The sequence below is a fragment of the Amphiura filiformis genome, chromosome 5 (genome assembly GCF_039555335.1).
Source record: "Amphiura filiformis chromosome 5, Afil_fr2py, whole genome shotgun sequence".
Classification (NCBI taxonomy): Eukaryota; Metazoa; Echinodermata; class Ophiuroidea; order Amphilepidida; family Amphiuridae; genus Amphiura; species Amphiura filiformis.
Genome location: NC_092632.1, coordinates 71,679,734 through 71,696,280, shown reverse-complemented (window position 1 = coordinate 71,696,280; position 16,547 = coordinate 71,679,734). Strand labels below are relative to the sequence as shown.

Sequence of the window (16,547 nt, the reverse complement as noted above, 5' to 3'; positions counted from 1 at the left end):
TCATGGACAAGGATGATAAAGAATGCCGATGATAGAACCAACTTGGTATACATGGTATATTAGTATGTTTGTGGAAGACAAAATAATTAGCTAGCTTGGATTTTTTTTAAAGAGTACCAACTGACAAGCTTGGGTACTTTGGTTGGATAAGGAATCTAAATTGTGTGCTTAAAACAAACAAACAAACAAACAAAGTATAACCAATTACATGACACCCTTTTCATCCTTGTCCATGACTTCAAGTGACACAAGAAACAGAGTCGTGCAGGATGCTATTTGTACAGAATTTTGAAATGTTATTATTGACGCAGATATTTGTTTCACATAGGTAAAAAAAACAAGTAAAAAACAATACAAATTGTCGCTAAAATTGCATGAGCACAATCTTTGCTGTACACTCATATGCATTTCGCACAATTATGCTCATAATGTATTTCATATGACAAGTTAAAACAAGCTACAAGTTGACATCTACTATGACAAGTTGCATTGTTGTTTTTACTTGCTTTTTACCTGTGTGAAACAAATATCTGCGTCAATTATAACATTTCAAAAATTCTGTACAAATACCATCCTGCACGACTGTGTTTTGTGTGTCACATGAAGTCATGGACAAGGATGAAAAGGATGCCGATGTTAATACGAGGAGTGGTGAGTAATAATGATTAAGAGGAGATACTTAATGCAAGCTTGGGTGTCTAAACATCACACCAATGCATATAGTGGCTTTGTCTTACCTGATTTTAAAAATGGGAAGACTACTAATAGTTGGTATAAAATAGAACCATGTAATTTTGTTAGTATATAGAGAGTGTCATTCTGTTGTAAATTGTTTACAATCTTTGAGCTTCTTTTTACTGGTATGGTATTGGTGCATGAAGTAAGATAAATATGTTGTTTTATTGCGTATTTTGTGATATTAATACAAACACTGATGATCAATTGGACGTTTCAGATGCAGTCCTTGTTTTACTTCATGATATTATCTGTGAAACTTCTGTTTTTATATGTGTATCTTAAAGGATGTCCTAAGAATGTCGTGTTTTGCTGAAAATAACAGTTAGTATTATTAGTATTAATTTGTGTTATTAGTGTTATTAGTATTAGTATTATTATTATTATTATTATTATTATTATTATTATGTTGTTGTTGTTGTTGTTGTTGTTGTTGTTGTTGTTGTTATTATTATCATTATTCACTTTAAGATAATTGGTCTCAAAGCTTATTAGCAGTTTAAAACTAATACGGAATGCGTGTTTTTGTTGTTTTTGTTTGATTTTGTTTTTTAATTCAACTACCCTACATATTTCCTAAATTGTATTTTGGTTGTATTTACCTTAAAACATATTAACAAGATTAAAAACAATTCAGATTTAAAATGGCTTTTACAGAATCGTTTTTTGCGTTTTACTTTTGAAAAATAAAAATAGAAAATAATACGTTTCATTTCTAGAAAGCAAAACCAGATAGGATGTAATTACATATTCTCTGGCAAACCCACATGATTTACAAACGCACGCACACGCTTTTGAGACAAATAATTTTTTAAGTCTTGGAGGACTTTTGATATATTTTAAATTAAAATTGGACCAAAACACGTGATTCATGGTAATAATTTCGGTAAAATTACATCTACAGTCCAAAAAATTATAAACCCACCCTTTTAAGATTTGACCACTTGCATGCAAATAGTTCATGAAATGGGGTTGATTAGGTCTTGTCGTTGTGGACGTAGGTGTACACCTAATTAGCCCCATTCCATTGCTTAATTGCATGCAAAGGACAACATTCTTTTGGGGTAATTGCATAATTTGATTTCAGGCAAGTTAAATTATTAATCACATTAAAAAAATACATTTTACATATATTATTATTATTATTATTATTAATATTATTATTATTAGTAGTAGTAGTAGTATTATTATTATTATTATTATTATTATTATTATTATTATTATTATTATTATTATTATTATTATTATTTATTATTATTATTATTGTTATTATTATTGTTATTATTATACATGTATTATTATAGATGTATTATTATTATTACTATTACTATTGTTATTATTATTATTATTATTATTATTATCATTATTGTTGTTGTTGTTGTTGTTGTTATTGTTGTTGTTGTTTGTTATTGTTGTTGTTGCTGCTATCAAATAATATTAATAGTAGTAGAAGATATAGTAGCATTACACTATCTGAATATAGATAATTGCTTTTAATTGATCTTAAACCGTACTCAATCACGTCATTGATTGATACTTTTATGTTCTGATGCAAATTTAAAGGCAAATCGTGTATAATATTAATGACATGAAAGGAATTTGTTACTCTATCATATTTGACGGAAATGTATTTTTCATTCATGGTATCTATTTAATTTTACATATTACATCTTGATGATAATGATATAAATAATAAAGGGAAAAGAAAAACGTTTGTGTACTAGTATATTAAATAAGCACATCAAGGGAAATGCCATTGAAGATTCTTGCCCGTCAGATAATAGTTTTAGTTGGGTAATAGTCATGGTTATTGGGAGAACTAACCACCTTAAGCATCCTTGTCTCATCTTTGGAGAGGTTTCGACCCCTACGGGCCTCCTTCGTTGAATTCTCTTTACTTGACGGTCAATATTATGCTAAGATAAACTCAACCTACTAGATTATAGACTTGTGAAACAAAAACAACACAAAACTCGTTATCAGATTTCATTTTCAAAAAGCGGTGGTGATTTATTCTGATACAATCGTACAAAAAATTAGTCATGCATTTAGGAGGAACAATACAATTAACATAAATAAGTCAATATTTATATTCAGTTTCAAGCAAAGCAAATGGTATCATCGATCATGTTTAAGATTCATAAGTTTGACTTGTTAAATGTTTTTTATAGTGCGCATGCGTTTTACAATCAATTTGATTGGCAACCATTGAAAAGGAAATAAAGAGCGTCTATTGTCTGCGTTGTGTATTATTTTATTAAAGAAACCAGTTATTGTTAGTAAAATTGAAATATGAAATCTTATACCTACGTCGCTGTTGTTGATTAATGTCCTTTTATTTGAGTGATGTCGATACTTGTCAAAAGGCTCCCTTATAGAATGTGTTTTAAAAATGTGTTGAACAAAATTAGCCTTCGAGCTAAAACAAGGTCAAAGCCGCTATTTACTGCGGGAAAAAATTATGAATGGACTCGACGTGACCATTCATTGATTTGTTTAAAAATGGACTCCCTTATTTAGTCTTGCAAAACTTGAAGTTGCATGGGTTTCCCTCAACTTCATGGTCTGTTCATATACCTCATGCCGAAAGAATTTCCCGGGGTGGATTAAAAATACATTGTAGGGTGAGCTATTGTCTCGTATGACGTTCGTGTTCACTTACCAAGCCATCGCCCCTTACTCACCACCTGTTGTGAGGCCTATCGACAATTTGCCCACTTAGCGAAGCAAACAAAGATGCAAAGAACAAGCTGCTTTTCTTCAATATTTTTGTAATACAACTTTTCACTGTCCTATTTTAAACTGTTGAATGCACCCATAGAGGGTCTTAGAAATCCTACACTTTTTGCTTGGAGCGAAAAAAAATGGTATGAACACGAAACTGAGTTTCGAAAAGAGACATCCCATATCGGGAGGAGATAGGGCTAAAATAAGGGTGTGTGCTATTTGACGTGCCTGTGCAAGAGGTTGGTGGGTTTTTTTCTCACTTTATATTACAGTGTCTTTCACAAAACAATTAGTCTACATGTTGATTGATATTACCGAACGGATTGAGTATGATAACGTATCATTACTATAATGAGTGGTGCACATCCCGACCTGGGTGTAAGACTACTAGCACAGATAACAACGGGATCCCGCGAGATTTATATTGCCTTAACATCAGTAAATTGCCCTCAAAGAAAGGATTTCTTAACACTAAAGCATAATTTTCTTTTTCAATTTTCTACTAGTTTTCCAATTCTCTCCTACTGATCTCTATCTTCTTCCAAATTGCCCCTGGATTTCCCAAGACGCTGCAAAAGGAAAGTGGCAAGCCGAGAAAATAATTTAAGGTAAGTTCTAGGCAATTTTCTTAAAGACCTGTTCTCAGTCCTTATCCTCAATAGGGAAAAGAAGTGTGTGTATCTAAAAGGCGTGCGTCAAGCGCATTTGGCTTAATACCCAGTGTGTTCCAAGTATTACAGCACGATTAATCGGAAAAACAGGGCTTGACATCCCGGCCGTGAAAACAGCCAGCTTTTGCCAATCACTTTTCCCTTAAAATAATTGGCGCCTTACTATATCAAGATCATGCACGCGACAATTAATATAAGCCTTAAAACAAAAGCACAGCTAACAAAAAAAAAAAGTACATAAATGCGTAATAAATCAAAGAGCAATTTGCAGGATGTAATTTTTTTTCCTCCGATGGGATATTAATGGAAAGCCGAAACAGATTGACATAGTCGAGGCGCAGATAGACAAGTTGCACAAATCTGGCGTATTCGTCAAATAGACGGGGTCTAACTGACAAAGGCAAGGGATACAACTAGAGCTCATTATCTCCCGACACCTCACTGGCTCACTCAATTCACGTATAACGGTGAATAGGCTATAAAACAGTACTCTGGTTTATCAATTGGTTCCACACAAGTGATCTTTAAGGCATGCATTTCTCTCTTCTCTTGATACTTTTGTTTGAACAACCACTGGTCACGTGAGAAAGAATACTCTCGAGACCTCACTAACAGGTCCTGTTACAGATTTCTATCTATATAACGCCGTAGTAGCATCTTTACTTTTAAGCACTAGCACATTATACAAACTACTCACAAAGAACATTTTGTGATGATTTAGGCTTAAATCAGTGCATACTAAACTGAGTGACCTAAACAAAAGCTAGAGCTCTCAACATATTGGCGATACCTGATGTGACCTTAAAACATAAAAGCATTTTTGATTGATTTAAGAGAAGTGGCTTACATAACAAATTTGGATTGCTTTTGTGAAGCATGTGTTTACGTATGTCGCGTGTCCTTATATGAGGACACGGCTCCGGAAGCGTTTTAAGTTATAGGAAGAGCCAATAGTTTCATTTAAATGAACACTATAAGATAACAAAGGAAATGATTGACCAAAGCAACACCTATATTTATCAAACTGTCCTACTAATAATATCAAAAACCTTTAAACATCAAATATGTGTAATATAAAATAACATTTGCAGCTGAGGTGAGACATATTAAGACTCATTAAATCTAAGCAAGTTAATTTATGCCGAGCTAATTGAATCATACATCCTAGTCTTCCATGTGCTCGATATAAGATATTCTCAAATTGTAGCTTAAAAGTGAATGCAGGTTGGATCAATGAAAGCAATGTAGAGATGAGACGACGGTGTGAAATTGCCACGTTTCTACGGTATTACAAATACAAACATTTGCCTATCTCGGGGAAAACGATCAATGTTAGTATGATGAGGTCAAATTAAAGATACAAACAAAGACTGCTATAAATGGTATGAGCACAAATTGTATCTTGTGAATTTTGATGAGTTCTTATAACAAATTTTGTAAATACATGTCAAATTGAATAACGATAAATTAATGCAGACAGCATTGGTATAGATCGACAATCTGAATTTACAAGTACAAAAATTTTATCTTTTGAATATGAAATAATTGTTTTAAAATAACGTTAATAAGATAAGCATTTTTAAATTTCTGATATTCTATAGCTCACAACTTCATACAAGATCTTGATACTGCAATTTTATCTTTTGAATTTGAAATAATTGTTTAAAAACAATGCATAAGATAAGCATTTTTAAATTTCTGATATTTCTATGGACCACAACTTCATACAAGATTGTGATACTGTGATCGTTATTGTCAAAAGGTGACATACGCTAATAGAAATCGTCATAAAATGAAATTGTACCTGTTGAAATTTGTTATCTGCCAAATATTAAGAAAACATGGCGATAACAATGTTTTGTTTTTCAGAAAGTGAAGGCAAGTGATCAATTATCATGGTTATCTTAATCATAATGTATTGATCCATGGCACGATAAAACAGTTTTTGATATTTTCGAAATTGTTTCCAATCGATATTATTTTTGAAACACCTGAAACAAACCAATGCAAAAATGTATCAAACGTTATTTTAATCATGTTTATATTCGCAGCCTAGTTTCTTAATGCAAACACCGAGCAAATCTACACCTGGTCAACCTGATGCCCGTGTAATTTCTTAGTTTCCCACGCGTAACGAAATACAGTCACTGGCAACGCGTTCAGATTACAACGCTATCCTCTAGAACTACGTCACGACCAAGTCAATTGAGAAGAGGTAGAGACTCTATAATGTATATCAAGACGGTTTGTATCTTCTTAACACGTCTGACCTACGGATAAAAAACGTAAAGCATGCAAGTGGTTTCTTAAATTTCAAATTATGATGAGAAAAATTAATAATCAATGAAGGTCTCATTGATAGTATAGTAGTCTCTTCCGCAAGCCAACTGATGCGTTGCTATTAAACCATGGAGGCCGCCATGATGAATTTCTGTCAAAACCTTCTCCCACATGCCCATAATAATTATACTACCTCAAACCTACTTGCAGTTCATTTCAATATAAAAATACATTTTCATGATGGCTGACATTGAAAAGCTCCCTTCTTGAAATTGACAGGAGTAACAACAATAACCATAATTGAACCTGTTAAATACCTATGAATGGATTTTTTTGTTGGTTTGTCTGAGTAAGAGCAAACTTTAGCTACAGACCTTCTTTAGAAATACGGCCAGAAAAAAAATTGCCATTTTCATTATATAGCGAGGGCGGTGAGGGACATTATGAATATACCTTGAATGGGTAGTTAGATTCGTTTGCCTAAGCACTGAGGACGACTTTGTTTGCCATTCACCGTAAATACACAGTCATCATCAAATCAGCATAATAATTCGGGGATGTGTACTACTGTATGTACATAATTCTTGGCCGAGTAGGAATTTCATTAAGAGAAATTACGTTGAGCCATGCTAGTATCGGTTGTAAATAGAGAAAGTGTCAAATTTAGTAGCCTCTTAATTTGGTTGATTAAGATTGTCCGTTACATATCAAATTTCAGAATGAAATATTCAACATATTTTATAAAATTACTGCAAATATATTTGCTTAATCTGATAAGTACAGTTCATTAAACCGTATACATTCCAAATATAATTAAAACCTAAAATATTGATCAGCAAATTAAAAAAAGCATGGGAGTAATTTTGGCATCATTTGTTTTTGAAAAAACAGGTTTTCATCTATGAAAGAAAAGATGTAAAATACTGACCAAACAAAAGTATATTTCAGTCCATTTTATCTCGTCTAAGTACAATTTGTTATTATTTCTGTAATAATTAGAAGAAAGCATTGAAATAATTGTGTCATCTTTTTTTGATAAAACAGGTTTTCATCTTTAATATGAAGAAAAGATGTGAAATACTGACTAAACAACTTCATGGCAAAGTGTATTTCAGTCTAATTAATATTCCATTTTATCTCGTCTAAGTACAATTTGTTATTATTTCTTATTTTGTAACAAACCACTTTATATACTTTAGTTAGGTATTTAGCTTACAACGTCTATGAAGCGTAAGTAAGTTCCTTACATTAGACGGTTTAATCGAGCGACAAAAACCAAACACAGACCTTCAACAGATGTGACTTGAGGCTGTCATGATTCTTGATACTATCATACAAGTCACTAAGCCCAAACAATAGGTAACCAAAACAATGTGCTGTTTTAACTAAATTTGACCACCCTTAGCTATACTTTACTGATTTTATCAGTAAATGTTACAAACTTAAAAGTTGTAAGAGGTGTAATAATGCGTATTTAGGGTGGTTAATGAAGGATGTGATTTTATTACGTGTTTTATACCTCTAATGAATAATTTGTCAGTTCGTTTTCACCACTCCTGTACTAACAATACTTATAATCAAAGTAAATAGGCGAGTTTACGGTAATTTGAAAATGAGCGTTTTAAGAAAACAACTTGAGATTGATTATTTGCAGTTATGACATAAGCTGATGACAATTCTAACCACTTTTAGATCAACCATTATTTCTCGTTAAAAAAGAACATAAAAGAACATGGTATTTTCATCAGCCGTTTTTGAAGACTCTTTTTCCAAAATTTGCTATTCTTCTTTATGATTCTAATATCAGTAATAATTCAACAAAATATGGAGTAATTGCATAATATTATAACTCTAGTGTTTCTAATCAATCACAAAGTGAATAATTCATGGTCCATGTATAGGTTGAAAGCGAAATATTAGTTTAACTATTTATATTGGTGCCATGAGTTTTATGATTTTGAAATGCAACCGTGTAATCGCAGTCATTTGTATATTAAATATGAATAGGAAAATATATCTTATTATGTCTTTTGTTCCATACAATATGTCAGCTCTATCATTTTGCAACATCAAATTATCTCATTTTTATTCCCATGATTAGATTGATAAACGATAGTACAATAAGCCAAAGAAATAGACTATTTTACACTTGCAAAGAGTAATATAGAATATTGCCGTTGCCGACACTGAATAGGAAGACTTCAGTACCAATGACATAATACTCTTAATACCAAATTTGGTTCGTCTTAACAAGCCATCTGAACATGCTGAAGGGGGTAACATACAAAACAATCTATTCCAGGCATCCTGTAGTTCAATTTATTTTTTCTCAAACAATGATTAAAGAAAGTGTTTTGTTGACCGCGGAGCCAATACAAATCTTTAGATACCATTTTAACTATTCAAATCACCATTTGCATTCACGTTTAAACTGAAGATAGAATAAAAGAAAGGAGAAAGATGCTGTGTTGCGTTGTAAAAACCCTAAGGTTGTAATATTGGGGCCGCAATAAACGTTTCTCGTGAATTTTCGACCTCTTCGGGTTGAATTCGACAGTACTACTTCTCATATATAGCGACAAGAGTACATGTCACATTTAGCGCATCTGATGCAGCCTAGCTAGCAATTTTTGTGTGTCACTGTGCCTGTCATCTCATAGGGTTTTCCATTCGATTATGAGTCGATATGATGATTTTTTTACTATGTTGGATTCAACTTGATGAGTGATCTGACTTTACTCCAATATACTGCATATGGTGCTTCATGGGTCAATTTGCTTAGCATAATTAGGGTATACATTTTGATACCATTGTGGATACACAGTATATGCTCCCAAGAAGTATATGCAATTTATAATTTTTCATAAATTCACATTACTATTGAATATAAAATTGTCGAGAAATTAAGATAATATTCTGATATTCTGCATTTAATAAAATCATCACATATATTTCATTTCCTGTCTATATATAAATATTAGTATATATGAAAGCTAATTAAAAAAAGCGTCGGACAATTTGTATGGGGAAACAATAATCATTCCCATTTAATCATATTTATAAATGGTTTTGTAATCAAGATGCGCGTATACTACATCACTCACAACACCAAGTAACAAAATTACCGGATTTGTACGGATTTAAAATACATTCAATTATCTTAAAACATCCAAGATGGCGGCCATTAGAATTGTTCTTTTGATTCCTCATCAGATGGATTAAGGGTAATCATATGAATCAGTGATGATCAGACATTGGGGACGTATACCAGTAATCAAAACCCACAATGTGTACAATGAACCGTGACAGTAGAAAAACTGGTGTTCTTAGGATTGAAATAAGAAACATACTGATTGTGTTTGCACTTCATCAATCAAATGTATAAATCGACTTTTAATCAGTTCTTTTCCTTTCGTAAGCACAGCCTAAGGGGTTGTCTTTAGAACAATTGTGTGCATATTGTTACAATTAAAGCTGACATGTTTATGTTGTTTCTAAATCAGTTATTGTTTGGTTTATTTGCCTCTTCAAAAAATAACGCAATTTCACACAATGTATGAAAAACTTGAAACTGTGATAAATTGAAGAAGGATATATTTTGAAGATCATGATATACTTGCTGTATGTTATGATAATAAGCACGCCAGGCATGCCTAGATAAATCGAGAGTATATTCATTTAGCACCATTAGACTCTTGGGTCTTGTACGTATAAACGAATTGACCAAGTATTTGAAAAATTAGGCAATTTTCTTCCTGGTCAGTCTCCGTGGGGTCAAGCACAGATAGATCAGCAGACTTTAGCCATCACAAGTGACCATGACTAAGGGTGAACAAAGACCTTAGGTACTGCTTTTGCTGACCACTTAACATTTAAGGGCACGTTGACCTTTAACAATAGTCAACATTAACATTTAAATGTGTATAGTAACCTGTTTAAATTAAATAAATAAATGATATGTCTGATCAAAATAATCAACTGATGTATTAAGAATGAACTCGGTCATTTATACTCCTGCTCTTTGCCTAATTAATGGTTTGGTAAATAATTTTTCTACTTAAGTTATTGGGCTGAATATTCTGAACTCTCGTGGCCTAAAGGTGAAGTATTTGACCAATATACATGAATTATAATGTTATTACGATATTTATATAATCAATGATAATATTAGCTCTTCCATTTGCTCAACTTAAAGATTAATACTGATATAACGTCAATTCAGATTTACTCGCATATGTAGGTCACTGGCAATCCACCCCGTGTTGAGTTGTACCTAATGTTTGTCATGGGCAGAAGAGTTCTCCATGACTTCATCTGGGAAAATGACCGCCCTTTTGTAAATGCTTGGCCTGCATTCAGAAATGAGCATGAATATATTTATCATAAAATTCATACATACGGTTCCAATTAACAGATTCAAGCACTTCCATAAGTCCAAAAAGTCGTATGATGTGATTTTTTCATTTCCAAGAAATGAAAAACATGTAGCCGGAAAGTGAGTACTTATTATAAGAGAAAAATGTATTCTTTAGTTCAAATACGCGCGTTAAAAATTCACCAGTATGGAACTGAAAGTGGTGGTTGTTACAACAATAACACCGGAAAATGTTTTGAATGCATTGTTTCCGTAATAATGATACCCACTTTATTAATGTATTTGAATGAAATGCATCAGACCTGTTGTATCATCATCATCAGAAATGAGGCAATGAATCATACATCTTATTTAATTCTAATTGTCATAAACACACATACTCAAGCAGCCTTTGAGCACCACGTGAACATATACTAGTAGTTGCCGTACAGGAAATTAATAAAATCCTAACTAAATCAGAAAATGACCAAACTACAGTTGAATATCTCGCGACGCACTTTTTTTTTTTTTTCCCGCGCAGAATATTTTGATCGACAAAATTGCAGAATGGGCCAGGAGGCTAACATGAGTTCTGGGAGTAATTGCAAGGGAGTTATGCCCGTATGTCTTGGGTAATGAAATAGAACAACGGTACTGAGTGAGCTAGATAGTAAAAGCCAGTCCCTGTCAATCTGTCTCAGTCAACTATTTGTCTCGTCTAGTGACGGATTGGATGATACGTTTAATCCTAAATATGAGCTTTGATTACTTCACGGGGAATTATAACCTTAGGATGAAAATGAACAGATTTGAGGCGGCAATCGAGGCAAGGATTATAAAATCATGATACAAGCTAAACCTACACTGACTTCCCTGCAACATCATGTTGAAAAAATTTGTACAGAAAAATAAATCTTTGGTATTATACTAAAATATGGCCGCGTTCATCTATAATAAAGGTGACGTACATGTAAAAAGGTGAATTGAGGCTTACCACATCTGACATAATATCAGTTTCCATTTTGGTGCAAAATATCACTTTCTATTGATCACAGTTGTGGTTGTGTTGTCTAGTTTACAAATTCATGCATTAAATATTCATACGAAAGGAAAAAGGTCAGGTGCATGTACACGCTATGTCAACATACGACTGAGCTGAAAGAGAGTCTGAGTGAGCGACGGAAAACTAGAAATACTATCCAGGTCTTATAAAGTTTAAGAAATCCTTTCATTATCATCATGCATAAATGACGCTAAATACAACAGATATAATTTGCCACTGTACTTGTTCGCGTTTTCTTTTAACAGAAACCAGTTTCCCTAGTTAAATTCCTCTACTAAGCAAGACGTCCTTAAATTAAGGCCCTGATGACCGCGACGCGCCCTTTGCCCTTACACCCAGGTCCTTATTTTTCAATACCGTTTTATATTATTCACACCTAGGGGGACTTATTTCTCCCCAAAAGATGCTATTGTATCGCGCTTAAGATTCCTCTATCCCAAGTTTTTCCCAAGCACACCAGCTAACCCTTATTCTAACAGCTTCTAACCACTGTATACTGTCTACACAGGTATATGAGCTTTCTGGTGCACATTTAGCGATAAATGATGTTTATTATCAACCGCAAGATGTGTATAAAATTTGAAAAGAAAAATCCACTGATTAAGCTTCAAAATCCTCAAGATGCAAATGGTTGGATCAATTTATCTGGAAACAAGCCTTCGGGCTTGAAACTAGCTCTGGGGCAGCTGGTTAGTATAAGGCATGTAGATTTAAGTAACTTTTAAAAAAAGACCCCTTAAACAGATCAGTACAAAATATACAAAAAAAGCAAAGTATGTGCGACATTCTATAGGGAGCCATACGTTTTGTTATTTAATTTTGCACTTCAAAGTTCATAATAAAATCATCACCACTTATTATAATTATATGATATGAATCTCTAAAATTTGGATCACGATAATTGCAGTCTCTTACACTCTTATTTTAAACCTGATCCGCATGTATTGCTAGTATATTGAACAGAGCCAGCCATGACTTCAAGTTGTGTTCTGAAGATGAGGCATATATGAATAAAGATAACGGTGATTTTGTGAAGACATTATGAATAAAGATAACGGTGGTTTTGTGAAGATAATAATAAATAAACGGTGGTTTAATTTTTTAGCATAGTTTAAAAAACCTACGTAAAGAACGTTATCTTTGTTTAGACTTAACTTAAGTTCACATAATTCTTTTAAATAACTTAAGTTCACATAATTCTTTAAAATCATGAATTACATTAAGCATGTTAAGATCTGTTCAATATACTAGGAATCAACTTAATAATAAGCACTTACATTATGAAGCACTTTCTATAAAAATTAATGATGTACATTCTTTCACGTCTTGCAACATAAGTAATAAAATCTTCAATAGCAACCTATACCAGTATTTTGGTTCTGATAAAGTTTTGACAAAATATTGTATAGTTATAAAACAAAATGAACAAATAGATTGCTATTATGAAGATACAAACACAATTGTTCAGCCTTACAATGTCATCAGTGTGTTTATACAGAATACTGAAAACAATAACAACAAGCAATGAGTATGGAGATGATATTAGATCTGAAAAGATCTACTTCATGACCTAGGAAAGTTGCAGGAATCTTAGCTCAGTGTTTGTTGGTAATATAGATACTGAGACTTACTTTATGTATCTTCTTAGAAGACTTCATGTCTTAAAATGTATGTTAAGTTGGGTGTTTTCTGAACACCAATCATTCATTCATTGGTTCAAAAAGTAGTGGTGGATCTTGACTGTTGCTGCCAATATTGTTCTTGTTGGTGTTCGATATGCTGCTGCATGTGCTGCTGTTGAATTGTGTTGGGTATTAATTGCTACGAACCTAGATCCACAAGGTTGTTGGACATGGGAGTCAACAAGGAGTTCTGTAGTGAATTCTGAAGCACGGAGTCCGTAGCATGAATGGGTGTTAAACCATGAGGATGGTGACTATGGCTGTGGTGATGACCTGTCGGGTCGGACGATGGAGGTAAGTTCGTCATAGGTGATATCAAATTGGGTTTGCCATGGCCATGCATATCGCTCATCATGATAGAGGTTTGATGGTGGGAAAGCGGCCCCATGTCACCGGAGTCAAGATTCTCTTTTCCATTCACTGCCAATTCTTCCTCGGAGCTGGTGCTGGGTGTCGCAAGCTTCCCTTTGTTGTCATGATCCGCACTTTCCCTGTGAGGTAATCGGAAGACAAATAAGACAAAAAATAGAAAAATTAGACTAACTTTGTGACAGGAGATAACATAAACGGATGTTATTGTGGTGAGTTTCCTTATACTAGTTATATAGAGGGGCCAGTAGAGACTGGCATGAAGTTCTCTGACCATTTCCGTGACAGTCTGTGATGATTCTACCGTTTATTGCATCAGTTTTGCATACTCTTTGCCAATGTTTACCACGTTTTACAGTCTATATTATGGGATTGATTAATAGAGATTGAAATCATGTACTAAGAAGAGCTGTAGTGCTTTTAATTATGTTCAACATAGTGTAATGAACGACTAGACAACTTCTCAACCACTAAAGCGTTATATAGACCTAGTTTTTAAGCACTAGATCTGACGGTAACAGATCAGGAAACGCCTATCTTTACCCTTAAGGAATGAATTCCGAGCGTAGCTTGTTAACCCATGTACTAGCTCGTAGATCTTCCTGTGTATTTCCTTGTCCAATCTCATCGGCAGGGGATTCCCTTTAGGCTCGGCTCTTCAAGCCCCTTGTACAAGTATTCTCAATGCTTGAACCAATTTCACCCTCGGTGTGTTCAACTACCTTTTATACATGTGCCCACTTGTTTCAAACAAAATTGCCTGTTCATAATATGGTACTATACGAAACAAGCTTGGGTCATCCCCAAAACACTAGTAGTAGTAGTAGTACTAGTGCGCTAAATATGATTTGCAATTTGTATGTTATATCGGTACGTTATATCTAGGTAACTGAACTAGTAAGTAATATATTAGATTTATATTTTACTCGGCATGTGTTCTACCCCCATATATATCTAAAATACTATTATTATGAAGTGTCTGACCAGGCATCACATATCTGTCAACCATTTTTTCTACGCTAGCATTTTGCCCCATGGAAGGAAACTGCCGTAAACGCTGCTGCCTGAGCTGAGGGAAAGCACTGCGGTATCGTGTTACCAAGGTTCTACGCAGCACGTGGAACAGTTTGAACAGTACCGTGCATGTCAACATTGCTGCATGCTATAGCTTTAAATACACATGTAGTAAAATCTTGAGAAATACTAGCGTGAATATTGTGTTTTCAATAGACAAGATAGGTAAACGATGCGCTGTATTGTCTTTAAAATATAGCTCGGTACAAAATTGAGCAAAATGCTTTAAAGTAAAGATAAAGTAGATTTATTTTTGCTTACCGTTCTTTTGCTTCGGCTGCTCTATCTCTCTGCCTTCTGTTTTTGAACCAGTTGCTAACTTGTGTTGTTGTGAGTCCCGTTGCTTCAGCCAATTCGCGTTTTTCTCTTGGAGATGGGTATGGATTATGTGAATACCATTCTCGTAAGATGCTTCTTGATTTCTCTTTGAAGCAATAACTAGTTTCTTCACCATCCCAAATTGTACGCGGCAGAGGGAACTTTCTGCGCACACGGTACTTGCCGACAGCACCTAGCGGTCTTCCGCGGAGTTTTTCAGCTTCGATGTAATGTGCTTTCAGCCAGAGAGCTTGCAACTTGGGATGGTTGTGTGGAGAAAAATTATTGCTCTCCAAAAGTTTGTAGAGTTCACGGAAATTACCTCTATGGAAGGCCACTATTCCCTTAGCTTTCAGGACGCTCTCATTCTTATGGAGATGCTCGCATGCCGGCAGAGACCAGAGGAATCGACCGAGCCGTTCAATGTTCCCCGACTGCTGCAACACCTCGCAGACGCATGCAACCTGCTCCTGTGTGAAGCCAAACGACGGTAACATCTTAAGATGAAAATGTTAAAAACGCATGAAAAACAATATAAGTTCCTTTGTGTGTCCACCTTTAGTAGTTTTCAGTTAGTAGAAATAGTTTTCAACCGCTGGCCAGTTTGTTCCTGGCTTACGGATAGTAAACGTACAACTCGCACACGTTTTCCTCTCCTTTCGCAACTAGCGTGTTTGACACCAGTAATCACACTGACACGCTCTCGACGTTCCCTACGCTTTTACTATCGGTCCCTGTGATTGGTTTTCTGTATGCTCATCGGTCGCCCGGCCATTATGAGGGCAGAATAGGAATTATTTGCCAGGGTAACGCTGTCAATCATGGTAACCCGACACCGGACTGGGTGTGGACAGCCTGTCACCGTTCCATTCAGCAAACGAGGGGTGAAGGTGTAGAGTTTTTTAGTCGCGGTCATTTTCTAGGTTTCCAAGTGAACTTTTTTTAGACAGGAATCATGGGGAAATAATAAAACTGCAATTGATCGTGCGGTTGGCGAAAGGGATACCAGTCAACATGTAAACATCGTAAAGGGGGACCTCAATCGGCGAAAACCAGGCAGTCGCTTGGATAGACTTAACTATATTGTGGTTTGAAGTAAATGTTCACATCACATTATTAGACATATTCTTTTGCTACCGCAATTACAGACTCGAGTAATGTGTGTGTATTAATTCTAAATGAATCACTGTTTAAATATTTGAGGCAAACATTTTGCCGTTTTGGGTCATGAAAGTAGGGAGGTTGTTCAAGTTCTACTCACCAATTTGATAATT

General features: G+C 34.4%; 1 protein-coding gene across 1 annotated transcript; it reads right to left on the bottom strand.

The window, feature by feature from the left end:
* Nucleotides 1-8,469: 8,469 nt before the first annotated feature.
* Nucleotides 8,470-16,071, bottom strand: LOC140153662 (homeobox protein SIX1-like). Its single transcript, XM_072176468.1, has 2 exons — nucleotides 15,217-16,071; nucleotides 8,470-14,003 (listed from the first exon to the last, which is right to left on the bottom strand). Exons 1-2 carry the CDS (start codon nucleotides 15,768-15,770, stop codon nucleotides 13,652-13,654), a joined length of 906 nt encoding a protein of 301 aa, XP_072032569.1. The 5' UTR covers nucleotides 15,771-16,071; the 3' UTR covers nucleotides 8,470-13,651.
* Between the last annotated feature and the right edge of the window lie 476 nt (nucleotides 16,072-16,547).